This window comes from Ochotona princeps, chromosome X (assembly GCF_030435755.1).
Source record: "Ochotona princeps isolate mOchPri1 chromosome X, mOchPri1.hap1, whole genome shotgun sequence".
NCBI classification, from domain to species: Eukaryota; Metazoa; Chordata; class Mammalia; order Lagomorpha; family Ochotonidae; genus Ochotona; species Ochotona princeps.
Window position 1 is genome coordinate 80,280,614 of NC_080865.1, and position 27,085 is coordinate 80,307,698.

General features: G+C 43.1%; 1 protein-coding gene across 2 annotated transcripts in view; it reads left to right on the plus strand.

The window, feature by feature from the left end:
- Positions 1-27,085, plus strand: part of DOCK11 (dedicator of cytokinesis 11) — a 235,980-nt gene that overhangs the window by 196,768 nt on the left and 12,127 nt on the right. Inside the window, exon 53 of one of the 2 annotated variants that reach the window (XM_004587632.4) lies at positions 1,822-2,287. The exons of the other annotated variant lie outside the window; for it this stretch is intronic. Within the exon in view, the coding sequence (XP_004587689.2) occupies positions 1,822-1,941 (120 nt within the window). The 3' untranslated portion in view covers positions 1,942-2,287. Of the gene's footprint in view, positions 1-1,821; positions 2,288-27,085 lie in introns of those variants that run through there. 2 annotated transcript variants of the gene reach the window in all.

A 27,085-nucleotide genomic window follows, 5' to 3' on the forward strand; every position in this document is an offset into this window, starting at 1 on the left:
TGTACCTGAATTTTGAAGAATGTACTGAAATCAACATTTTTTTTCATTCTGTTCCATGAATTTTTAAGTATTCCGATGATGTTATCAACTGGACTGCATGTTGGTTCCTGAAGCAAACTTGTTGAATTTCTGTTTCTCATAGTGTATAGAAATCATATTGCAAATTCCTTCTTTACAAAAAGAAAAAATTGCGTATGCTGTTTGAAGCCAGTGTGTACTATATTACTGTCATTTCATTTCCCTGCAGTTCCATGACCTTGCCTTGAACTCTTAAGTTAGTCAAATTAAAAGCCTGTGATCGGCATATTTAGAATGATCATTTTGTAGTCTCCATTTGCCCTGAAATGTGTAATTTTTAAAAAAAATCATATTTCCTATCTGAATTATTATTAGTAGTATTAGTATTATAATTACCATAAACCATGGCTGTCTTTCTGAATTGTGCAGATCAGTATTTTAGAACTTTGATACTTTATTTTGATAGCTAACTAAGAGATCTGTTAGCTTGTGTTGGTTTTTAATTATGCAAGCTATCGATCTTACAGTGAATTTTTATAAAGCAATTAATTCTGTAAAATATTCATATGAGAGTCTTTTCATAGTCATAAACTTCAAGGTTATAATAATATCACAAAATAAGGCAAAGTACCCATGGATACTGAGATATTAAACACTCTGTTGAACTCCATAATGAGTTGTTTAAAAAAGATATGACTTGGAAATTCCTTGGTCCATTTTTCAGTATAATTTGTTACAGTAAACATTTCTTCAAGCTTTTGGCTTTCTGAAAGGGATTCATATTATCTTAAAACAATTAATTGCAAATTTCCTTATTAAATATAATTTTAGTGGCCATTATAGTGTCTTTTCTCAGTGAATACCCTGCTTGCTTATCACGTGATAGGCTTGGATAATCAGTCATCTTTAAAACATCTAACATGCTCTCAGATTAATGTCATAAGTTTTATAAAAAGAAATGACTCTATTATAGCCTTCATTTATCCTGTATGACTTGTAACAACACACAAACAGTATGACTTGGCACTGGCATAACAGATTAATTTATGGACCATATACAAGTGAGCTTTCAATGGTAGCTTGAGAACAAAATGTCCAAAGCTTGAGACTTAAAGTGGGACCTCATAGTAAAGAGCTGGATACAATCTGTACACTCTTCCTTTTCTTCATCTAAGCCCAAGGTCTCTGACTTTTGTTTTTGATTTCACAAAATGGGTATGTTTAAAATATTTATATTATGAATGTAAAAGTTTATGATATACTTAATGAAATAGGAATTTATGAAGCTCTTCATTTCCAAAAAACTCTATTAATTTATATAATTATAGTGTGTCTTCAAAAATACAATTTTATGACTTCATCTGCATTATGTATTATTTCCAAGTATCCAGGGAAGGAGAGGTGTGTATCTTAATATTTGAAATCCCGCCATTTGATTCTGAGAACTAGTGTGTGAGAAGATTCATTAACTCTTAAATGTTTAGAACTGTTGTTGTGACCAACTGTTAGTGGGGAAAAAAGCTTAAAGTTTGCATTAGCTCATTTTGTATTGAATTTCATATTTTATGACCTTTTCTTAATGAGTAACCAGATCTTTTCTGTTTTTTTTAATATGCTGCCTTTGTAAAACAGCTTTGAAGACTTAAGTTGGTAATGTTATTCTCTGCTCTTTCTGCTTTCTGTCATTTTAAATAGCTAAGTGTCAGTGATAAATTGAAATATGCGTGTAAGTTCATATAGACATTCTTTTTTGGCAGTGGTTATTTTGCTTTGTGCTAACCATGTGAATTTCTTTTGTTTTAGATATTACAAGAAGATACGATGCACTCTCCTTGGATGAATAACACGTTACATGTGTTTTGTGCAATTAGTGGCACATCAAGTGACAGAAGTTATGGCTCTCCAAGATTCACTGAAGTATGAGGAAAAGCATATGTAAATGACAATGAGCCTGACCTTTCTCAGGAATATTTGGAGCTGTGGAAATATTAAAATTAAAAGATTTGATACACACGTAGTTGTTCTTCCTGACACCAAAATTTTCATGCTTTCCAACAGGGTGCTTACATATTTGTAAATATTTAAGCAACTTGAAAGTGCCTGGAAAATTGCACCACTGTGCTTGGTTTATACTTTTTTAAGGTAAATCTATATGCTGATTGGTAGAGCTGAAACATTAATTCAGTGTGCTTAAGTATTGCTTAAAATAAAAATGCTACTATGTAAAATTGTATAATGGAACACAATAAAAGGTCATTTGTAATTCGAAGTGAAGGTAGTAATAATTTCAACTTTGCATTTTTCTTGACAAGAAACACAATCCATTATTTATAGTAATCCTTGGAGAAAAACACAAGAATTCTAAGCCTACCACAAAAAAGTTACAAGCTTACTATTCCTTGTAGTTTTGATTTGATGTCATCAAGTAATTACACTGAGGTCTCTTCTACATACAAGATGAGGGGGTTATTTTAAAAATGTTTTTATTTATATAAAATGAGAAAATTTCATGTATTTCGTATTTGTATGGATTTAAGAGTGTCATGACATTCCTAACCTACTCTCCCTTACAATGGCATGCTTTCAGGTGATCTTACAATCACAAGGTCAGCCCTCGACTAAATAAAGAATTCAGCGGGTAATAAGTAGAAAAACCACTGTTCCACAAGAGTATAAACAAGGACTGTATACAGTAATGAACACTCAACATGTCTGTTTTGCTGGAGATGAGGGATTTTTGCTGGGCACAGGTTTCCTTCAGAAGCAGCATTTCTCACCAGAGCTGCATTGACTGGGCATCTCCTCAAAGTGAAGCAAAGCCTTTGTGAGAAGTTCAAGTCACTATATCCTATGCAACAGAATGGCTTCAGTGGGGATTATAAAGAAGATTTTCTTTATCTTCCCTTTATCCTTTCATTTATAAGATTAATAAGCATTTTGATAAGTCAGAATGGTTACAGCGTGACTTGGGTCCATAAGACCACAGATTGAGCAGCTTCTGGCTTGAGGCTACCTTTTTCTATGAAGAAATCTTACATTTCCTAAATGATTCTGGAGAAACCAAGGTGAAGAACTTTTCAGCTGGTGTTACCCATGGAATTGTTATGCCCTCCATGTTCACTTCAAATTCTCGATTTCTTCTCCCTATGTAGCTTAGTCTGTTTTACAAATGAAAACACTGAAATAGAAATGAATTGCGGCATGACACATTAGTTCTTTTGAGTATCTTGTGATCAACTAAATCTTAGAGATTATATCCCAGGTTTGGCCATTTTTCTTCCTTTTTTATTTTTTATTTTTATTTTTATTTTTTTATATGTTATTTTTTTTTATTCATTGATTACATTGTATTATGTGATACAGTTTCGTTGGAACTGGGGATCACCCCACCCCTCCCCCCGCCCTTCCCCCTTGTGGAATGTTCCACCTTGTTGCGTATCCACTGATCAAGTACAGTTGAATTGTTGAATGTGTATTTGAATGGTAGAGAGAATGTGCAAGCGAGTGAGTGCAAGCGAGCAAGTTAGAGCTCCTCTGCTGGTTCATTCTCCAAGTACCTACGGCAGCCTGTGGAGGGCGAAAGCTGAGAGTCAGGGACATAGTCCAGACCTCCCATGTGAGTGTCAGAGGCCCAGATACTTAAAGCATCATGTGCTGCGTACCACGATCTACGGTGGCAAGAAGTTGGAGCCTGATATCAAACCCAGGCACTCTGCTATGAGACTTGCACACCCTAACCGATGTCTGAACCAACAGGCCAAATATCCACCCGCCCCAGCTACTTATCTTTACATGTCATTTTTAAGCTTTTCAGGGGAGGATGGGCTTACTAATTAAATGTCAGTTCTATCTCTTTTTTTTTTTTTTATTGTTTTATGATGCAGTTTAGTAGCCACTGGGATTTCCCTTCCCCCACTGCAGCAAGTTCCCTCCCAGGACCCCTCTCTCCTCCCCTCCTGTCTTACAATGGGTGTCTTTTGTGAATTTTCACAAGTCCATCATGCTGCCACTGAGGTGTCTCCCAACAATGTAGGGGATTATCAGTCATTTTGTTGTGAGTCCATCCTTGTAGTGCCTGCATGAAGACTTACTTCTCTCTATTTCCACCTATGAACATATTAATTTCTGCAACATTTCCATAATGCATCCCCTTTAGTACAGTCCACCACGGGGAGGAAAAAAAGAAAAATAGTGAACCTTCTGTCTTTTAAGGGGGGATTCTCAACTATTTCAAAGGTAGTTTGCAATTATTCATTATTAGCTTGGAGTTACTTCTACAATTTCACATTGAAAGTGGTTGTAACTGGTATGCATGTGGGAGAACCTCCAGCACCCAGAACCTAGTCTATATCATAGCCCTCAACCCAGCCTGTTAAACCTCATAAGCATAATAAATGGCACTTGGCCCCAAGGAGCATGCACTGTAGATGAGGAAGCAAAATACACACAGGATTAAATACTGCAAGTTAACCATGTCAGATGTGAAAAGTTACACATTAGTATTATCAAGTACCTGACACTGTAACTGGCATCACATTCAAAGAAGGAGCGGGCACTTTGAAGGGTAAATATTCAGGGAGGGTATCCTGAACAGGATAAATATCATGAGCAGAGGTACAAGAAGAACTCGCAGAAGGTCAGTGGGTGGTAAGGACAACCATCTTGTTCAAGTCTGCAGTAGTTTAGAAAGAAAATGTAGACCTAGATTTTTGAAGTCCTCAAATACCAGGCTAATGGTGCTTGAGCTATATATACTCAGTAAGCATGGGGGAGCTGGTTAAGATTTGGAGAGAGTACTGGATGAAATGTTCCTTTTAGAGCTCTAATATTTCATATTGCTGCCCGATTGTATTTGAGGTAGGAATAAGGAAAGCAATTAGGCACAGCAATAATCTGGTTATGAGTCTGTAAAGCTCTAGTCTTCAGTGTTGTGACGACGTACAGAGAGGGAAAGACAAGGCCATGGAAATACCGGATATGAATTACTGGATGGCTAATGAACAAAGATAATTATGTGTACTCTGGCCAATGAGCTCTCTATGTCACGGCTCAGCTCTACTGGATTAATTTCCCTAACTTTAGAACAAGGACAGCAAGCAGTGAGAATAAGATGGAGCAAACCAGAGAAAAAGCAGACTATTCTGTTTAGGGAATGGTGTGCACCAGGTGTGATTTCATGAAGTGATTTGATCTCTACAAATTAATTAGCATGAAAATACAGGCCTGTTATACTGATGGTTTTGCAGTTGAACTTGAGTCCAAATTTCCCCCTGGAAACGTTTGATTTTCTGGCAATGTACTGTGAGATGTCAGTAAGTTGTCTTTGGGAGTCCTTGTTTGCCACTCCAATAGTGAAAAATCCAGCCATCACCAATGGTGTCATGTCTAAAGGTAAGACTATTACTACTATTATGTTAATATGGCTCAACTCCCTCTAAAAATTTTATAAATTATTTTTAAATGACTAAGTCGTAGTTATTTGGCATAGATGTTTAAAGGTTACTTGGGATGTCCATATCCCATGTCAGAATACTTGGGTTCTAGTGCCTTCTGCAATTCCCGCTTCCTGTTAATACACACCCTGAGAAAGCAGATGACTCAAGTACATGGGTCCCTGCCACCCATGTGGGAAACCTGGATTGAATTCTGAGCTCCTGGCTTTGGCCTGGTCCAGCCCCAGCTACTGTGGGCATTTGAGGAATAAATAAGCATGTGGAAGATCTCTCCGTCTGGGTCTGTCTGGCTATTTGCCTTTCAAGTAAAACAAAAATAAGTTTAAAAAAAATAAAAATGAAATTGAAAGTAGTAGTGATAGTAACACCCATGGGACCTTGGTCAGCGTATGACTAATTGGTTAATAAGTTAAGCAGGTCGTTATCAGAACCCAGAATTGTGATAAACATTTACTCTTACCTGATACAAAGAACCTTAGTAATGTACTGGAATAATAGGAATTCTCAAACACTTAAATATATAAGCAACCCTGTATTTCAAGCTTCTGATCCACAAAATATTGGAAAACTTCCATTGCAGTCTTGCTCTAACGATACACTGCTTGAATTATCAAAAGAAAGAATAAAAATTGACTGATGATGAAGAATGCATTTGTAGAACAAGGCTATGGTCTTATCCTGGGAATCGACCAGTAACAGCGGTTTTTCCTTTTTTTTGAGATTTATTTTATTTTATTTTTATTTGAAAGTCAGATATACAGAGAGCAGAAATGACAGAGAGGAAGATCTTCTGTCCGCTGATTCACTCCCCAAGTGGCTGCCAAGGCCAGGGCTGCGCCAATCTGAAACAATGAGCCCAGAGCCTCTTCTGGGTCTCCCCCATGGATGCAGGGTCCCAAGGCCTTGGGCCGTCCTTGATTGCTTTCCAAGGCCACAAGCAGGGAGCTGGATGGAAGTGGGGCTGCTGGGATTAGAACCAACACCCATATGGGATCCTGGCACTTGCAAGGCGAGGATTTTAGCCACTAGGCTACAGTGCCGGGCCCAGCGCTTGGTTTTTCTAGTCCCTAGGAATACAAGGATCATTTACTCAGAAACACACCTGTATTTTTATTCAATTCGTAATTGATGTGGCTAAATTCTTCAGACACTTTGTACGCTATTTTAAAACTTCTTTTGCTTCTCCTTTTTATTAAGGTATAATTCACATACTGTGCATGTATGAATTATTAAAAGTAGTAATTTTGCTAAGTAAACAAATTATTGTTAAAAGTAAACAAAAATTTAAAATATTCCAGTCTGTGCTAGCACCACCACAATTCTAGAACATTTTAAAATGCTGGGTCATGAACCAGTGCCCATATGGGATCCCAGCGCTTGGAGTTGGAGGATTAGCCAGTTGAGCCAAAGTGCCAGCATCTATAGATGTTCTTATACCTTAAAAACTTGCTGAAATCATTTATAAGCTTCAGTAGGTTTTTTTGTGATCTCTTCAGTTATACACACAAACACATATATATTTGTATGATAATGTCATCTGCAGATAGAGTTTTATATCTTTCTTTCCCATGTTCATTTCATTTTCTTACCTAAAACTTGTCTGGAATTTTGAACAGGAATGAATAGCAGTAGTGGGAACAGACATCCATTTTTTTTAATGCTTGTCTTTGAGAGATAGCTTTCAGATTTTTTTACCTTTCAAGACTGTGTTAACATTAGCTGTATGTTCTTCACAGGTGCTTAAAACCTGGTTCATTTGATTTCCCTCAACATTATTTACATCTGTTTTTTCATTCAGTTCTCTCTATATATCATATAGGAATCAATTCTTTCAGTGATACTTAATATTACATATAGGGAATTGGATGCACAAATGTTTAAGAAATGTACTCAAGGTATGTCAAATTAGAGATGAGGCCAAAGTATCTTGACTTAGAGTCCAACATTTTTAACTATTATATGCTACTTCCTCTGGTCTCCTGTGGCAACTTTCTGTGACTTTCTGACGAGATAGGCTCATATTTCTACTTGTTTTTACTAAAATTAATGAATTAAAAGAGAGCTCCATATGTGTGGAGTCTGCATTTGAACTTTTCACCCTGACTCCCCGAAACCTGGCACAGTATATGCACTTGAACAGTTTCCGGGAAATAAAGCCAGTTGAGATAAACAGGTACCTCTAGGGCCTTCTTTATGCACAAGCAGTATGGGCAGATAGCACAGTCCTCAGAGATATTGTGGTTGAGGGAGATAAGAAAGACTCACATAGAGAGTATACAGGGATGGGTATTTGCTGCCACATCTCATATTGCAGTGCCTGGGATCAAGTATCACATCTGCCTCCAATCCAGCTCCCCGCTAAGGCACCTGAGCAAGAACAGGTGGTGGCCTAGGTGCCTGATTCCTGCCGGCCACAGAGGATATGAAGATGCAATTCCTGGGTCCTGCTGTCAGCCTGGCCCAACCCCGGCTAGTGCAGGTCTTTGGGGAGTAAATCTGGAGGTGGAAGATTTCTCTGTCTCTCCCTCTATCACTCTGCCTTTCAGGTTAAATAAATAAATATGTATATAAATGACTACATAAGTAAATCTTTTTTGAAAAGATGACACAAAAAGTCTGATAATAGCAAATCAGTAATAAAGTTCTTGAAAAGGCAGATCCCCCGTAGACGTGGACCCCATCCCCACAAAAAGACTTTATGGGGGACACAGCATGAACAGACCCAAGGAGGCTAGATAGAAACTCACATTTGTATGTATGTTGAGGGAAGTACCATAAATGGAGTTTTTAACAGAATGGTGGAAAAAGTAACTACTGAATTTTAATTTTTACATAAACTATGACCATCAAAATCAATCACTACTACACAGGCATGCAAAGGGAAAATAGCCAGTGTTTAAAGTCGGATATAGTTCTCCGCGGTGTTTGTCTCAGACACCATCATCCTGCTTTGCTCTTACATTCAAACTGAGTGAATTTACATTTTTCCTTTATTTTTTATTGATTTTACTTGAGAGCCTGGGGTGGGGTACAGCACACAGAGAAGCACACAGTGCTCCCAACCTCTAGCTATTTCCTCAGACGCTCCCAATGGCTGCGATTGTGCCAGTGCCGAAGCCAGGAGCGGGGAACAACCAGTCCTCCCACGTGTGTGACAGGGACCCATTCAAACCATCACTGCTGCCTCCCAGCATCTGCAGGACAAGCAGGAAGCTGAGCTAACTTCGGTCCTGCAATGTGGGGTGTGGTCATCCTAACCAGTATCTTAAACATTCGATCAAACGTCTACTTCCAGCCTTTTCTTTTTGGTCTGGAATACTTATACCTAATTTGTTTCATTCTCCTGACAGAAAGCTTTTTTTCGCCCAAGCTCAGCCCATTTATGACATACAGGTCTTGTTCTTTTATGTGTCATACTGTTTTATTCTAACCACAACTTAAATAATTCTCCTAGAGTGTACAGTCTTTTAAAAAAATACTTCATTGGAAAGGCAGAGTCACAGAGAAAAGAAGAGACAGAAAGATCTTCCACCTGCTGGTTCACTCTCCAAATGGCTGCAAGGGCCTGAGCTGGGCCAGCTGAAGCCAGGAATCAGGAGCTTCTCTGAGGTCCCCCACATGGGTTCAGGGCCCCAAGGCTGTGGGACATCCTCTGCTGCCTTCACAATCACATTATCAGGGAGCTGGACCAGAAGCAGAGCAGCTGGACGCAAATCAGTGCTCCGATATGGGATGCTGGTGTTGGAAGTGACAGCTTAAACCCAATGTGCCCCAATACCAGCTCCTCATTTTAAAGAGTTTTGACATTCTACATAGTATAGAGGCTAAATGAACAGACTTTAAAGCCAGGCTGGCCAGGTCCGAATACCAACTCTGTCGTTTACCAATCTGTGGGGACTTTGGGCATTGTTCCTTATTTGTTCTTGCATTTCGTCGTGTGTAAAATATGAATATAAATCATCCCTGGGGCCCAGCATGATAGCCTAGTGGCTAAATTCTTGCTTTACATGCACTGGGATCCCATATGGGTACCGGCTCATATCCTGGCTGCTCTGCTTCCCATCCAGCTCCATGTCTGTGGCCTGGGAAAGCAGTGGAGGTTGGCCCAACGCCTTAGGACCCTGCACCCATGTGGGAGACCCGGAGGAAGCTCTTGGCTTCGGGTTGATTCAGTTCCGGTTGTTGCAGCCACTTCAGGACTGAATCAGTGGATGGAAAATCTTCCTGTCTCTCCTTCTCTCTGTAAATCTCTCTTTCCAATTAAAAAAAAATGACTAAAATCTTAACAAAAATCATACCTGCCTTTCCACATTATTGTGAGAATCCAATGACGTACAGTAAGACATAGAGTGATGCCTGGTGTATCTGCATAACTGTGACCTATATCTGTGTCGGCTATAGCTGCAATGGTTCCCCCCAAGCACAGGAGAACTTTGCCAGCCACCTTCCCCTCTGAATTCCAGGAACCATCCCTCCATTCCAGGTATAAATGTTGGTAGGGAAATAGATGGGTCCAGATCAGGCCATTTTTGCCACTTAATATTACAGAGGTCTCCTCTGGCATCCCTCCATCTCATTCTATGATGGCGCCCTGTGCACACCCCCTCCTCCACCCCCTGCCTAACACACACAGTCACAGGGAGTTTGGACTCCCATTTGATAAGGACACTAACAGATGCTGACTGTTGACACCCAGAGCTACCACAATCCTGGCTGAGTACTGGCTCCGTCTCGCACCTGTCGCCTTGAACAGCAGCCAGCTGTTTGGCGTTTGAGTTTTCATACGCTGATGAGAATCCCTTAGGCCTTCTCACTGTAGGGTCTACACTGACTGGCACCATCCACGACCAGAACACCACGGAAATCTGGGATTTGAGATAGAACTGGTGGCAGCTGCTCCTTCAGGATGCCTTTTAAGAAAATTCAAGACACAGCCTGCCTCAGTTGAGTTACATTCCTACCTCTCCTACAGACTTCCCTGGCAATGCTTGTATGACTGTTCTGTGACTGTGTTAAAAGTAGATTGCAAAGGTTTTCAGAGTTCTCCTTCCCTGCCTCCTAACCATTTCTCCGTAACGCTAGAAATATTTTGGGGGTATGTATGTATGTATGTATGTATTTATGTATTTATTTGAAAATCAGAGTTACAGAGAGAGGAGGAAAAGCAGAGAGGTATTCCATCTGTTGATTCACTCCCCAAATGGCTGTAATGGCAAAGGCTGAGCCAGGTCAAAGCCAGGACTCAGGAACTTTTTCCAGGTCTTCCACGTGGGTACAGCGTTCCAATCATGTGGACCACTCTGCATTAGTAGGGAGCTGGATAGGAAGTAGAGCAGCTAGGACTCAAAATGGTACCCCAAAGGGATACCAGCATTGTAAGTGGCTGCCTACCTGACTACACCACGACACCAGCCCTACAACCAATCATGTTTTTAAAGATACTTAATTCTCAATTTAGGTGATGGGGTTTGGTATTAAGGGGAGCTCTTGCTTTCTAGAAAAGGGGTAGCCCGCACCTCCTAGAACCCTCCTCACACCCACACACCAACACCCTTATTGCTTTTATGTCTCCAAGAGAATCCCCATATGGCCTTGCTGTGGGCACTCCTCACACTAGGTTCCCAGTGTCCATTATCTGGCAGAATCCGTTCCCACAGCTTTGATCCACCTCATGTAAAGGCATTTCAGCAAGTCCCTGCAGTTGCTGCCATCTCAAGGGAAACTGACAGCATCTGTCGAGACTATCCAACCAGGTACATTTCTTGAGGTGAAACTATCATTTCCCATCCATCCATGGGTTCAAAGCCTGAGTATGGATCCCTCTCTGCCCTCTGTCTCTCTCCATGCCAGCGATTCCTCAGTAAGGTGTTCTTCCTCCACATAGTCATGAAAAAAATCAGTCTCTGCTTCTTCCTACTCTTGCTCTGATGTTGGGACACCCCTAAGAAGTCAGCTGTGCCACCACCACAGCCCTTTCCTAGGATGTAGCAGAGTGGGGATGTCTTGCACTTCCCCTTTTGAGAAGGCCAAGTGGCCCAGACTTTGAATTGCCTAGACCCCAGCGTCATCACTCTCAGCCTATTGGCTGACCTCACATGCTCACTTCTTTGCTTGTCTGCTTGCCCCATGGTCTCATATCTTAGAGCTGCAGTTCTTAATGGTAAATGGTTACCCTCCCCCAACAAGAGACATTTAGCAGTGCCTTGAGACATTTTTGCTTGTTACAACTTGTGGGACAGGGGTACCACAGACCAGGAATGCTTCACACAAAACAGGGAGTCTCTCTCTCTCTCTCTCTCTCTCTCTCTCTCTCTCTCTCACACACACACACACACACACACAGCAAAAGTTTACCAGGCCACTGATATCACTAGTGTAGAAGCTGAGAAATGCTGAAGTTTGGTGGCTACTCCACCAGCAGAGCCCTTGTACTGCTCATCCTAACACTAAGTCCACTAGATCTCTCTCCCACTGATGGTTGTTGTTACCCTCAGTGGTAACAGTCCGCCCCGTCAAACACCTTGCATACCAGAAGCAGCAGTGGTCTGCCTGCCTTTTCATTCTGAACTTTGCAACACATCTGCAGATTGGCCATCCTTAAGGACCTGAGGGCACTTCGAGGTCTGCCCCAAAATCACTCTGGCTATTGCCACTTTCGGTGAAGTCTATCTTTCTCACTACTAGCAATCATCTACCGTATCAACTACTGCTAAACAATTCCAATTGCAATTCTTTTGCTGCTATCACACACAAAATAGTCAATAAATATAAACAAATGCTCAACCTTATCATTAAAGAAACTGAAAGCAAAATAGTCCATGGAGGAGAAAGACATATTCCTTCAACTGTAAACAAAACAATAACAAACATATCAGGTATCTAATTTACAAAACATTGATACAACTTCATAGATGCTTTCCCTGGTTCCTTGTATTTTCTTCCTGTTTCTTATCACCCATAACCTGCTTCTCCTTGGAGGATCATCCAGGACATCCTGATGTATTCTTGGGGTGAAGATGGAGAAAGTGGGTCTCAGGCCCAGCACAGTAGCCTAGTGGCACCTTGCTCGCAGCAGGATCCCATATGGGTGCCACTTCATGTCCTGGAAGCCCCGCTTCCTATCCAACTCCCCGCTTGTGGCCTGAGGAAAGTAGTCGAGGACAGCCCAAAGCTTTGAGACCCTGCACCCACGTGGGAGACCCAGAAAAAGCTCCTGGCTTCAGATCAGCTCAGCTCTGGCCATTATGGCCATGTGGGGAGTGAATCAACAGATGGAAGATCTTCCTCTCTGTCTCTCCTCCTCTCTGTATATCTCACTTTCCAATAAAAATAAATAAATCTTTAAAAAAAGAAAGTGGGTCTCATTAGACTTGCCAATCAAGGCTCACTATAGCTTTGTGAGTTAATCTATGAATGGGGAAACTGAGGCATAGTGAAGACAAATAACTTGCTAGAGATCACACAATCAGTTAATTGGCAGTCCTGGACTTTGAAACCAGGGATTCTGATATTTGAAAAAAAAAAAAAACTCATCCTCTTAGTCATCCCTACTGAAAGGAATCAAGGAGAAAAGATCCAAGAGGATAAAAAGAGAAGGATGGGAGGGAGGGATGGACAGAGGGACAGAGGTAGGGAGGGAAAACTCAAGTCACAAATACCAGAAAGCAATTGCCAGGTGGTACTTAACCTTATTTTCAGTCCATAACCAAACCTTTGCAATCTTCACCTCAGTCCCTAATACCAAAGCTTCCTGGAATGATCTGAATTGGCCAAAAGGGTTTGAGCTGGTGAAATAAACAGCACCCAGAGGAACTGATACTATTTTCACATCATGAAAAGCATTGCTCAGTAGTCCATGTGAGTGAAGGAACACAAAATGCCACCTTTTTGGTGGTGCTCTCTCTTCTCTGCCTAAACACAACACTGAACAACAAAATGTTTATAAATCCACCTCATTCCCTTTGCCACAGCATTTGCTATAATTTAAACAGGAAAAGGCAAAGTTACAGAATTTCAACAACAATAACCCCTTATAGCCTAGGAAGATTGTAAGTTAACCAAAAATAATTCCATCCTATGAAATAAATTTTTTAAAGCTCTCTAATGTTCACTGCCATTGGGCCCCATTTATACAATTCCTTTTTCTTCTCTCTCTTTTTATAAATCATTTTACATGATGTTTACATAGTTCATCAGAGCGGGAAGGATCTAGGGATAGGGAGAAGTGGGTGTGATTATTGTTTCCAAACTTTCTATTTCTTCTTCCCAGTTCTGGGGAGAGTGGGTAGATAAGGGGATAGGCCATACTCATCCTCCCAACCATCCCGGTACCCGAGAATGGGGAAAGGGCACCTGATATCAACCCAGGGTTACAATGTGGTGCATGCTCCAAGGGTTCTGCCCAGGTGGATGCAATAGTTCCAAAACGGTGTCAATCTTCCTGATCTATGGATGAGGAATCCCTTCCGATGTCCATTGGCAGCAAAGATATATGCTGTCACCATTTGACTGGGGTTGTTGTCCATATGGTCTGTTCTCCATTCTCTGCTATGTACCAGATGACCTCTGCAGGCCCCAATGAGCTACCATACCCTCTATGTGCACCATGGTCTGCCATCCGGCACTCCATTCTTTACACTGAGGAGGACTAGTTCCCATAGGTAGGCTCATGGACCCAGGCCCCTCCGGACTCCCCACCATTGGAGTTCATGGATCCAGCACCCACCATGTGAGCAAGCCCAACGAACTGGGCATGTGACTCAGAACCTGCCAGGCCCCCCGACCCCTGGGGATCATGGATCTGGCACCCACAATGCAGCAGGCCCAGTGACCTGGACCAGGAGACCCAGGCGCCTTTGGATTCCCAACCTCTGGGACTCATGAATCCTGTACCCACCTCACAGGTGGGTTAAAAGTCCTGGGCCATATGACCCAGTCCCCGTTGAATTCCCAACCCTAGGGCCAGACCCACATCGCAGGCGAGATAAAGGGCCCCTCTATCCCTGGGACTCACAGACCTGGCACCCACCATCCCTAGATTGGCACAGCTCATCTCACCTTGGCATCCACTAGCAGGTGCTTCACCTTTTGTCCTGGCCCCAGTGTGAACTGGCTGGTAATGCAGCCCGACCTGGGCCTTCCTACATCTCATCCTGGCTCTCATATCTGCCAGTGTATGTTATGAACTGACCCAGCCTGGCCCACCACCAGACCTGACCCACATGTATACCAGCGGGTACTGTAATGTGAATGGTAACTGGTGGGTGCCATAACCTGGCCTGGTTTGGGCTACTCCTTGCCTTGGTTCTTGCACTTACCTGCAGGGACTGCAACCTGACAAGAGTTCACTAACTCCTCTATCCACTCTCCCAGTGGCAAATCTTGTGCACACCAGTGGGTCCTTGCCCCAAGTTGATTTTATCTACCTGTTGTCCTGGCAGGAACGGTATCCTTGCACAACCAGAACACACACTTTCCAGTTCTTACTCTTGAGTGTTGCAGCCCAGCCATGCCTGGTCCATGCCCAGACACAGCTCTCAGCAGGAGCCAAGATCTAGCCCAGTCTGTTCTACACCCACCCTGGCAACCACGACTACCAGTGGTGGCTAGAGTCTAGCCCAGCCTGGCCCTCCTTAGACCCAGTCCACATCTGTGCTGAGGGACTTTGCAGCCATGTCCAGCCCAGTCCAATTCCCCAATTCTGGTTCTCATGCTCACTAGTTAGAATTCCAGCCTAGCTTGGACATCCCCTTAGCTCTCCAGCCAGGTCTATTTCCCAGCTACAGATATTGTGTGTGCCAATAGAGACTGCTGTTCCACATGGGTGAGCCCGCATATTTCCCTGCAGATTCTAGCCCCAGACCTGATTCACTCTTGTATTTGTTGGCTTCATGGTGCAGCCTCACAGTACCCATTCCCTTTTCTGACACTCACTGGTGGGTTTCATGTTCTAGCCCTTCAAGTAGAGTGGCCAGGTCCATGGAAATTCCAGAGAAGTTATTCCTCACCAGGGCATGAACCCTCAGATCCCTGCTTGTCCCTAGCTGTGCCATCCCCAGACTCCTTGTAACCCCACATCCCCAAGTTCCCAGAGCACACTGCAGGGCAGCTTGAGCGCTTCGTCTAGCACCATTGGCACCTAGGTGCCCTACCCAAGTTCCTCCAGCTGCAGCCACACAGCTGGGAGAGCAAGCACCCATGCCTCCAGCCTAGACTTACTTGGGATCTGCCCAAGCATGCTGGTGGTGAGCAGAGCCAAGATCCTGAGCATGCCCAGACCCACTTGAGATGCCCACAGCATGGCAGCCATCGATGGAGAAAATTCTCAAGCCACAAGCCCAGACTAACTCAAGATCTGCCCAGCGCATGGCAGCGGTGGACAGAGCTAGGACCTAAGCCTCAAGCCCAGCCCTGTCCCAGTTCTCCCAGCTTGGCCAAACAGCTGGGAGAGCGAGCACCCACACCTGCAGCCCAGACGTACTTGGGCTCCACAGTATGGCAGCCAGAATTCCTTTTTTTAATTTTAAGATTTATTTATTTTTATTAGAAAGTCAGAGAGGAAGAGAGACAGAGAGAAAGATCTTTCATCCCCTGATTCACTCATAAGTGGCTGCAATGGCCAGGGTTGAGCCAATCTGAAGCCAGGAGCCAGGAGCTTCTTCCAGATCTCCCATGCAGGTGCAGGGTCCCAAGGCTTTGGGTCGTCCTTGACTGCTTTCCCAGGCCACAAGCAGGGAGCTGGATGGGAGGTGGAGCAGCTAGGACATGAATTGGCACCCATATGGGATACTGGTGCACACAAGGAAAGGATTTAAGCCACTGAGCCATCCAACCGGGCCCAAATCTTTATTTCTAGAGCAAACACTGAAATTGAAAATAAAATTGGAGGGCCCGGCACGACAGCATAGTGGTGAAGGTCCTCGCCTTGAATGCACCAGGATCCCATATGGGCGCCGGTTCTAATCCCGGCAGCTCCACTTCCCATCCAGCTCCCTGCTTGTGGCCTGGGAAAGCAGTCGAGGACGGCCCAAAGTCTTGGGCCTGCACCCATGTGGGAGACCCGGAAAGAAGTTCCTGGCTCCTGGCTTCGGACTGGTGCAGCACCAGCCATTGCGGCTCACTTGGGGAGTGAATCATTGGACGGAAGATCTTCCTCTCTGTCTCTCCTCCTCTCTGTACATCTGCTTTTCCAATAAAATAAATAAATCTTTAAAAAAAAGAAAATTGGAAATTTACATTTGCTACCAAATTGATGGGCAGAGACTTGAAAATTTGGAAATTCACTTCTGAAAACTTCTGAAAATGTGAGTGATATTTACCTATCCCCTCCTACTAGGGCCACTCACGCAAGTCCTGGAACCTTATATGACTTCAGCTGTTTCCTGGGCTTTTCTCCTTGGATACCCATAGGCATGTCACAAGCACTGTAGGCCTGCTAGACTTACTCCTCTTCCCTTTCAACCCGCTGCTCTTCCCCCTGTGTCCTTCATCTTGGTGATGAGGCCACTTCTCATCCAGATACCCAGACCCCAAATCTCCAACTCCTTTGATTCTCCTCATAAAAGGTCAAACATAGAACTACCCCCACCCAAGCAACCAGTGTGGTGGCATAGCATGCTTATCCTCTGCCTGCATCACCAGCATACCATATAGGTGCCAGTTAGTATCCCAACTGGTCCACTTCCTATCCAGTTCCCTGTTTTTGGCCTGGCAGCAGTGGAGGATAACTCAAGTTCATGGGTCCCTACACTTATGGAGAAGACCTGGAAGAAGTTACTGGCTCACACCTTTGGATTGGCTCAGCTCCTGCCATTGTGGCCATTAGGGGAGTGAACCAGCAGATGAAAGAGCTCTTTCTCTCCCTCTCTGTTGCTCTGTAACTCTTTCAAGTAAAATAAAATAAATAAATCTTAGGGGAAAAAAGAGAAAGAAATGCCCTTATATAAAACAGCATAGCCACATAGTCAGGCTGGTGATGTGGCACAGAAAGTTAAGCTGCTGCCTTTGGTGCTGGCATCTCATATCAGAGCACTAGAGTCCCTGACTGTTCCATTTCCAATACATCTGCCTGCTATGTGCCTGCGAAAGCAGTGCTTGGATTACTGTACCCATTAGAAGACCCAGATGGAGCTCCAGAGTCCTGCCTTCAGCCTGGGGCAGCATTTACTGCTGTGCTCATTCAAGAGTGAACTAGAACATGGAAGATCTGAACTTCTGTAACTGTCCCTCTCTTTCTGTTTCTCTACCTTCCAAATAAATACATCTTCAAAATAATACAGCCCTTTCTTACAATCCATGCAACCTATCATATATTTTCACCATCACCAGATTACATGACACAATGTTAATGCTGTGTAATTACTTGTTATACCGTGTTGCTTAGAGTAATGATGAGAAGACAGTCCATAGGTGCTCAGTACAGATACAGTTTTTTTCCCAAATATTTTCAATCCATGATTGGTTGAGTCTGTGGATATGAAACCTTCCATTCCATCTCTGTCACAAATACTCACTACTACTGTGACAGGACAAAAGTGGCCATAGACAATACCTTAACCAATGGGCAGGGCACCAATACAACCTGACTATAACGTAAATTTGCCATCATTTGACTCTTCTTTTGACGATGTTCCAACCAAACAGAAAAGTGAACATCTGAGATAGACATTTGTTTAGTGGCTAAAGTTCCTCTTGGATATCTGCATCAACCATGTTCTGAAAATGGAAAATTCCATGCAACTGACACTGTAGCACAGTGAGTTAAGCCACAGCCTTAGACACTAGCATACCATATGGGCAGTGGTTCAAGTCCCAGCTATTCCACTTCTGATTCATCACCCTGTTATTGTACCTGAGAAAGTAGTGGAAGATGGGCCAAGTGATTGGGCCTGGCCCATCTCTGGCCATTGTGTCTATTTTTGTTGTTGTTAAGATTTGTTTATTTTTATTGGAAAGACAGATTTTCAGACACAAGAAGAGATAGGGAAAAAGAACTGTGATTATAAAATAAACTGAAAGGATGGTATTATACAAACTGTAAAAAAAAAAAAAAAAAAAAAAGAATGAAAGGAGGAAGGAGAATGAGAGAAGGAGCAGAAGGGGGGAGGGAGTATCTCTACTCCTAAGTCTGTATGTACGAAACACATGAAGTGTGTTCACCTGATACAAATAAAATAAAATAAAATAAAATTTTAAAAGATTTTTTAAAAAAGAAAGTGAAGGCTGAAACTAGAGCAGCCATCTTGGACCATGAAGTGATATAAGAAACAGAAACCATATAAACTGGCACACCAAAATTGAAGAAACCTGTGTGACTGTAGGGACAAAAACTACACCAATCTTCTGTCTTCCCTAACTTCATTAACTGCCCCCGCAACCCCACCGCACCCCTCCTTCTTACCACAGTCTTCCTCTTTGCTCCCTCGTGCCTGGGCTTCATTCACTGTGCTTGTGCTTGGGCCTATGCCTGTGAACCCACAGGAACAGATCTCTCTCATCTGCTATTCTTTCACATCGCTTCTGGGTTGTAGGCCACCACACTGCTCTTCCTTGTATACTGGCAGCAGCATTCCTATTGGTGCAGACAGAAAGGAGAGATCACTTATATAAAGTTTGTTTTAAAGAACCTGTGAACAATGCAAATGTATTTTGCTACTGTGCAGGCTAACAGTCAAGAATTTATTGCAATTTGTAGAAGTCCTAAGTGGAAATTATACTTTGGAAAAAAAAAAGAAATTTCAAAATATATCAGCAGCACCTATTTAAACTCTATTGTGAAGAATAAAAACATATGCTTGATTGCCATCAAAAGATTACACTCTCAAGTTCAAAGGCGATCCATTTCAAATATGGAAGTTCAGCACCTCTGTTTATTTCCATCCAAATGCAGAAACCACCAGAGAACGGAAAAGCACCCAAAACTCCACCAAGTGCCAATGTTCCTCCCTTAACACAGTGTATCTTGAAGAAGGTCATGATAAAAAGGACAAAGAAAAAGAGAGGTGTATTGTAACTAGAGTGAGGAATTTCCACACCAATTAAATATCAAATTAGAAATGATATCCACATTGCTTTGGGAAGTTTTTAAAAACTCTTTGGAAATAAAATGTGTTGCTTTCTCCAAACATCATGAAAAAAAGGAACACTTTGCTAAATTTAGTGGCAGCTCTGTTACAACAGTGATGACAAAATGTTGCTTTGACCGCAATATGTTTGAGTACAAACTGTTCCTCTTTCCAGGCCTTGCCTGTGCACATACAAATTCCCAGTGAAGTGTCACCCGCTCTATCACAGCACAACTGCTACAGAGTGGCCAGTTAAGGATCCTAGGACAAGGTCTGAGGCAATTCGGCTGTAATCGTTGCTGGCGAAGCCTATGGTCTTTACGTCTATTCACAGAAACTGAGGATCCCCACAGATGGGATTTCACTCTGACCAGTCCACAGCTGTGTGTTGGGCTGCCCCTTTTTGGAAGGGGACTCAGTGGACAAGCCCTGCAGTCTCTCTTCCTGCATGGCCGGGCCACCAAGCCCCACCCCTCCCAACTTTCAAAGGGATTCTCTTGCCCGGTGGGCTTCATCATTGCAGCTTTTGCACATAGCTGCTGAGGGATGAGAGAGAAGAAACAGGAAACTGAGTGGCAGTAAAGGAGAACTGAAAGAAAAAGGATTGAGGATGCATGGGACAGTGCTAGCAGAAAAGAGAACAACAGAAGCAGAACTGCAAGAGACAAGGGAACCATAGAGATGAAAGAGTACTAGAAATTCTAATGATAGTTCCCATTTCTTAATGTTTACCAGGCGTTAGGCACTAGGGAAACAGGTTATGTGAGGTGTTTTTTTTTTTTTTTTTTTTTCAGGTTTTAGAAGAGTTTAATGTCCATTTCTTCAGTGAGGTTTTTTTTTTTTTTTTAATTTCATTTTATTTAATTCCCACCTGTTTTACAAGAGGTAAAGATGCTATCATAATAACTCAATTTATAAAGTAACAAAAGACCAAGAAGCTTTTAAAAAAAAAGCCTTCATGCCATTTAAAAGATATCAGTAGATCAGATTATAAAAAGAAACAGGAAAAGGAGACAAGTGGAAAACATCAAATCAGTATATATATATATATATACACACACATATATATCACTGTGTTGAGCGTATCACTGTGTTCAGCCAAGCACTGCCAGGCGTGATGTGATTTCCCTGGGAGCATCAGTTTGATTCTACTTCTGATCCAGCTCATTGCTAATGCACCCAGGAAAGCAGTGGAAGATGGCCCCAGTACTTGGGTGCCTTCTATCCATGTGGGAGACCTGGATGGAGTTCCTGATTCCTGGCTTCAGCCTGGCCCAGGCCTAGCCATTGCAGTCATTTGAGGAATAAACCAGTGGTTGGATGGTTCTCTCTCTCTTTCTCTCTCTCTCTTTGCCTCACTTTCTTTTTCTCTGTCCTTCCCATGCAAGTAAAGTTTTTTTTTTTTTTAATTAATTTGCCAGGCCCTGCACGGTGGCCTAGTGGCTAAAGTCCTTGCCTTGCATCCGCTGGGATCCCTTATAGGCACCGGTTCATATCCCGACTGCTCCACTTCCCAGCCAGCTCCCTGCTTGTACCTGGGAATGTAATAGAGCATGGCCCAAAGCTTTGGGACCCTGCACCCACGTGGGAGACCCAGAAGAGGCCCCTGGCTCCTGGCTTTGGATTGGCTTAGCATCGGCCATTGCGGCCACTTGGGGAGTGAACCAGAGGATGGAAGATCTTCCTCTATGTCTCTTCTTCTCTCTGTAAATCTGACTTCCCAATTGAAATAGTAAATCTTCAAAAAAATTAATTTGTCAAAAAATTTGGTGGTACTAACATATGAATATACTAGAAGTAAAAATAAATGAACTAAATTCTACCGTTAAAAGACAAGAATGGTCGATTGGATTGAAGAAAAAATTTACATCATACACTGAGTCCAAGAGTAGACACAAAAATAATGGCACTAAAAAGGGAAATAAGGACATAGGAAAACGTATCAGACACATCCTAATCAGAGAAAGCGTATTGAGTGACTTAGCATAGGAACAGGGTCCCTATCCCTACCCACAGCGTCCTATTCCTACAACTGGCTCTGCCACCAAGATCAGCAAAGGCAGTCTGGGTGAAAGAAGCGATGTGGGATTAATAGGCAATCCCAGGATGAGTTGGAGCTGAGTTTTTCTGCTCCTAGGGAAAAGTGATCCATCCAACAGCCAGATATACAAAGTGACTACTGGAGTGCCAGTGGGACATGCAAATACCCATGTTGATTCCTGGAGCATAGTAGAAGATATGCAAAGAGTACCCTTCAGGGAAGAGGCATGGTGGAGATGGAGGTAAGAGTGTCTGGAGGATTCTTTGTTTAAATGTAAATATTAATTACCCTATACTTTCAGGCAAACAATGGAGACCCTTTTAGGCCTAAGAGTACAGGCTCCTGACACCCAGATGGAGATTTGAATGCTAAACTGAGGCACCCAAAAGCTGAAGGGAGCTGGGTGATAAGGCTGTTAAATGCCACCTAGGATGGTAGGCAAGGTCTGCCCTGCTCCTGCCTAGGTCAGGGAAAGTGACAGGACGTTTCCATGGGTGGAAACGGGTGGTACTGAATGCTTTAAAGGGGAGCAAGTGAGAGAAATTAGGGGGTCCCAGTATGCAGTGGTATGTTCTGGCATAGAGCAGCACCCCCAGGTTGTTTTGCCCAGGAAAGAAGAATCCGCCTCACACCAGGCCTCTTCCTGGGGAAGCCAGCTCTTTGTCTGAGGCTGGTCCTGTCTCCAGCTGATAATATCACAAACAGCCTTTTCCAGCTGCCATCTGGCTTCCAGGAGAGAAGTGCAATCTTGCAAATCTTAGTAATTTATCTCAGCAAGCCAGCTCTCCCAAACATCACTTGAATCATTTCATCACTTTGCTTGGACAAGCCTTCAGAGGCTCCTTACTACTTAGGAGAGCCTGTCAGGAAGTAAGGGTGTAGGGAATAGCAAGAGAGCAAGTTAGACGGAACATGGATCTCATCTCTATGCCACATGCCATGGGAAGGGTCTTTGGGAGGACTTTGGCATTGGAAAGTTTGGTACAAAGGAATGCCTTGTGGAATTGAAGAGTTAATTTAACAACCTCCTTGAAGTCTGGGGTCACACTGTCTGCTGGGTACAGGGCAAGTCCACCCCAGCAGCATGCCCACTTTGTCTCAGGCTAATCATAAGGGCTTCTTACATAAACAACACCCTCCAATAAATTCTGCTAAACCAAAAAACAAAACAAAACAAAAACAGAAAGGCAGAAGCAAAGGAAAACCACTCAAAGAACAGGGACCCTAGATTCCACAAAAGTTAAACACTGCAGGCCACGGAATGTGCTCCTAACCACATTGCATTGGTCTTTGTATTATTTTCTGTGGTGTCAGTGGGATAACCTCCCCCGAGCTACTACAACTAACCTTGGACACTAACGGCGAGCAGGATGCTTGCTGTCTATGTATGGCTTGTTCCTTTCCAATCTGATTACAACCTGTGTACTACTTCTTAATAGAAATCCTGTAGCCACTCTGGAGTCTTTTGCCTCTAGGAGTTTGAGTCCAGGGAAGGAAATCGATACACACACACAGACACAGACACACACACACTTCTGCTATTTGATGTGATATAGGAACTTGTGAAAGGCTATGAGCACACACATAGGAGAAAGCAAGGGCGTTTGTTTTGGAGGCTTAGAATTTACATGCATGCACACACGTGTACACACACACACAAATTGACATGCAATATGGAAAAATGTTCCTGGTAAACAGAAGGCATCTGTAGTATGAGAAAATCAGAAGTGACAAATAAAAGTTAAGCAAGCAATAAGTAATGGGAGAGGAGTTGGCCAGGCCAGAAAGCAATAAGGAGCCGTGGAGCCTTGTGGACTGGCAGCACATGCCCTGTTAACAAGATGGCAATCTCTTCTTGGTTTCTACTGATGGTTGGCACTCTGGAATGAAGAGTCCAACTTTCTTTCTTTCCTTTTCTTTTCTTTTTTTTTCTTTTCTTAAAAAGATTTATTTTTTATTACAAAGTCACATATACAGAGAGGAGGAGAGACAGAGAGGAAGATCTTCCATCGGATGATTCACTCCACAAGTGAGTGCAACGGCCGGTGCTGCGCCGATCCAAAACCAGGAGCCAGGAACCTCTTCCGGGTTTCCCACGCGGGTGCAGGGTCCCAAGGCTTTGGGCCGTCCTTGACTGCTTTCCCAGGCCACAAGCAGGGAGCTGGATGGGAAGTGGAGCTGCCGGGATTAGAACCGGCGCCCATATGGGATCCCGGGGCTTTCAAGGCGAGGACTTTAGCCACTAGGCCACGCCGCCGGGCCGTCCTTTTCTTTTCTTTCTTCCTTTCTCTTTCTTTCTTTCCACTTCCCTTCCCTTCCTTCTAATTTATTTTATTTGTTTGAAAGGCAGAGCTATAGAGAGAGGGAGAGGCAGAAGAGAGATCTTCTATCAAGTGGTTCACTCCCCCAAAAGGCTGCAATAGCCAGAGCTATTGCAAAATAGCTCTGTCCAAAGCTAGGAGCCTGGAGCTTCATCCACATCTCCTATGTTGTTGTAGGGGGCCCAAGCACTGCAGACATCTTCTGCTACTTTCCCAGGTACATTAACAGGGAGCTGAGTAGGAAGTGGAGCACCCAGGACTTGAACCAGTGCCCAAATAGAAGGATGGTGTCGTAAGCAGCAGCTTTTCCCACTATGCCCAGTACCAGTCCCCAGATTCTCTTGCTCCTTTTGAAAAGCTGGATAATTGGGGTTTTACTCAAATATCTCTAATTATTTTTTAAAATTTTTTGGTATCTAGATCCAAATTTATTTATTTACTTATTTTTTAATGTTGTATTTTACATTTTTTTTTTTTTTTACAAACTGAAGGTTTCTGGCAACCTTATGTCAAATAAGTCTATCAATGCCATTTTCCTGACAGCTCAGATGATTACCAGCACTTTTTAGCAATACTTTTTATTCATTAAGGTGAGTGCATTTTTTTCCAAGATGTAGCTGATTTCATTTACTTTCTTCTACAGATTTTTATAGTAACAGCTATATTTCGGTATATACTTTGTCATCTGCAGTGCATTTACAATGGACATTAGCTGCACTCGTGGTACAACTCTGCTATGCAAATAAATGTAAACATTTATTATAGGATACTGTGGGGCAAACAAAACTGCCCACAAGGGAAAGGGATATTCAGCTCGGATGTCAACCATTAATCAACTGCATACTGAACTATCAGCTAGTGGTACTGGATCTCCAAAGGACATGATAGCCTGGATGGAGATAAAGCAGGGAAGAATATGGGGCATCTGTCCGGAAGAGGGCAGCTTGCAGGCCAAGGTGTTGGGGTTTCCCTTGGTGGTACTCAAGGGGAGAGGCAGCACTGAAAAAGCTGAAGCTAGGGAGGGAGAGTATTGAATTGGCACATTGGGCTGCCCTGTCTCATGTAGAGTGGATCTTCAGGGCAGGTTTTTCAATACCACTGCTATGAATAGTCTAAGCGAAAGGTGATAATGATCTGAAATACCACAGGTGGAGGTGGGGGAAGGAACAATAAGTAGTGAGCCACTGCTTGATTAAATGAGGAGTTAGGGGAGCTGGAAGTGCTAGATACAGGAAAGGGAGGTGTCATGAGCCAGTACTTGGAGCATTGATTTCTCCCTGATTTTGGACAGTGGCTGGGAGCCAAGTTACAAGGACAACACAGGGCTTTCTCAACTTCAGCGCCACTGTCATTTTGAGCAAGATTCCACCCTTTGCCATGAGGGGCTGTCTGGTACATTACAGGATGTTCAGCAACATCCCTGGCCTCTACCCATGTATGTCAGGGGCATGTCCTTCCCAACCTCAAATCAAGACAGTCAAAAATATCCCTGGGGCTGGCATTGTCCTGCTGGGGGTTAAGCAACTATGTGTAACACTGGCTTCCCAACTGGAAGTACGCGTTCGAGTCCTTGCTGCCCAGGTTCTGATCCAGATCCCTGCTAATGCAATTGGAAAGCAGTAGAAGATATCTCAAGCGTGAGGATTCCTGCCACTCTTGTGGGAGACCTGGGTGGAATTTCTTTCTGGCTCCTTGTTTTGGTCTGGTCTAGCCCCACCCTTTGCAGTCATTTGGGAATTAACTCAACAGATGGTGATCTATTTCTCTGTGTCTGTCTCTTTGTCCTTCTCTCTGTCAAATAAATAAATAACTCTTTTAAGAAAATGTTTTAAATATCTCAAGATACTACTAAACGTCGCCTAGGAAGCAAAACTGCCCCTGGTAGGGAATAATTGCTCTGGAGTCAGAAGTAAAGAAATTTCCCAATTATGACTTCCTGTTTCTTTCTGCACTGCACTGATGTGAGAATTTGTTTACTCTTTGTTTAATTTTATTTTCTTCTTAAAAAAGAATTATTTATTTTTGCTGAAAAGGCAGATTTACAGACACACAGAGAAAGATCTTCCATCTGCTGGTTCACTGCCCAAATGGCTGCAACAGCTGATGCTGAGCCAATCCAAAGCCAGGACCCAGGAGCTTCTTCTGGGTCTCCCACATGGGTGCAGGGTCCCAAGGCTTTGGGTCATCCTCTACTTCTTTCCCAGGCCATAAGCAGGAAACTGGAAAGGAACTGAGCTTTTGGGACAGGAATCGACATCCACATGGGATATCAGTGATTGAAGGCAGAGGATTCGTCAGTTCAGGTATCATGTTGGCCCCTAATTTTATTATTTTTTACACAGAGGACCTTATGTGGGAATTTACCCAAGGGACCAGCATTTTCAAAAATTCATGGAAAATACATTATAAAGCAAACTATACATGGGTTTCAGATTTATATACCAGATAAACATGTTTTAATTCCATTTCCCATGAATTCTTTTTCTAAATTTTTTATTGGAAAGTTAAGTTTAAACAGAGAAGGAGAGACATAGAGAAAGATCTTCCATCCACTGCTTCACTCCTCGAGTGACCACAATGGCTGGAGCTGAGCTAATCTGAAGCCAGGAGCCAGCAGCTTCTTCTGGGTCTCCCACATGGGTGCAGGATCCCAAGGGTTTGGGATGTCCTTGACTGCTTTCTCAGGCCACAAGCATGAAGTTGGAAGGGAAGTGGAGCAGCTGGGATATGAACTGGTGTCCATATGAGATCCTGGAGGATGCAGGATCCTGGGCACTAGGCCACTGCTCCATGCTCCCATGAATTCTTTAAGATTTTTATTTCAGGCCTGGCGGCGTGGCCTAGTGGCTAAAGTCCTCGCCTTGAACGCACCGGGATCCCAAATGGGCGCCGGTTCTAATCCCGGCAGCTCCACTTCCCATCTAGCTCCCTGCTTGTTACCTGGGAAAGCAGTCGAGGACGGCCCAAAGCTTTGGGACCCTGCACCTGTGTGGGAGACCTGGAAGAGGTTCCTGGCTCCTGGTTTCAGATCGGCACAGCCCTGGCCGTTGCGGCTCACTTGTGGAGTGAATCATCCGATGGAAGATCTTCCTCTCTGTCTCTCCTCCTCTCTGTATATGTGACTTTGCAATAAAATAAATAAATCTATTTTTTAAAAAAAAGATTTTTATTTCCTTGGGATCTGTGTTA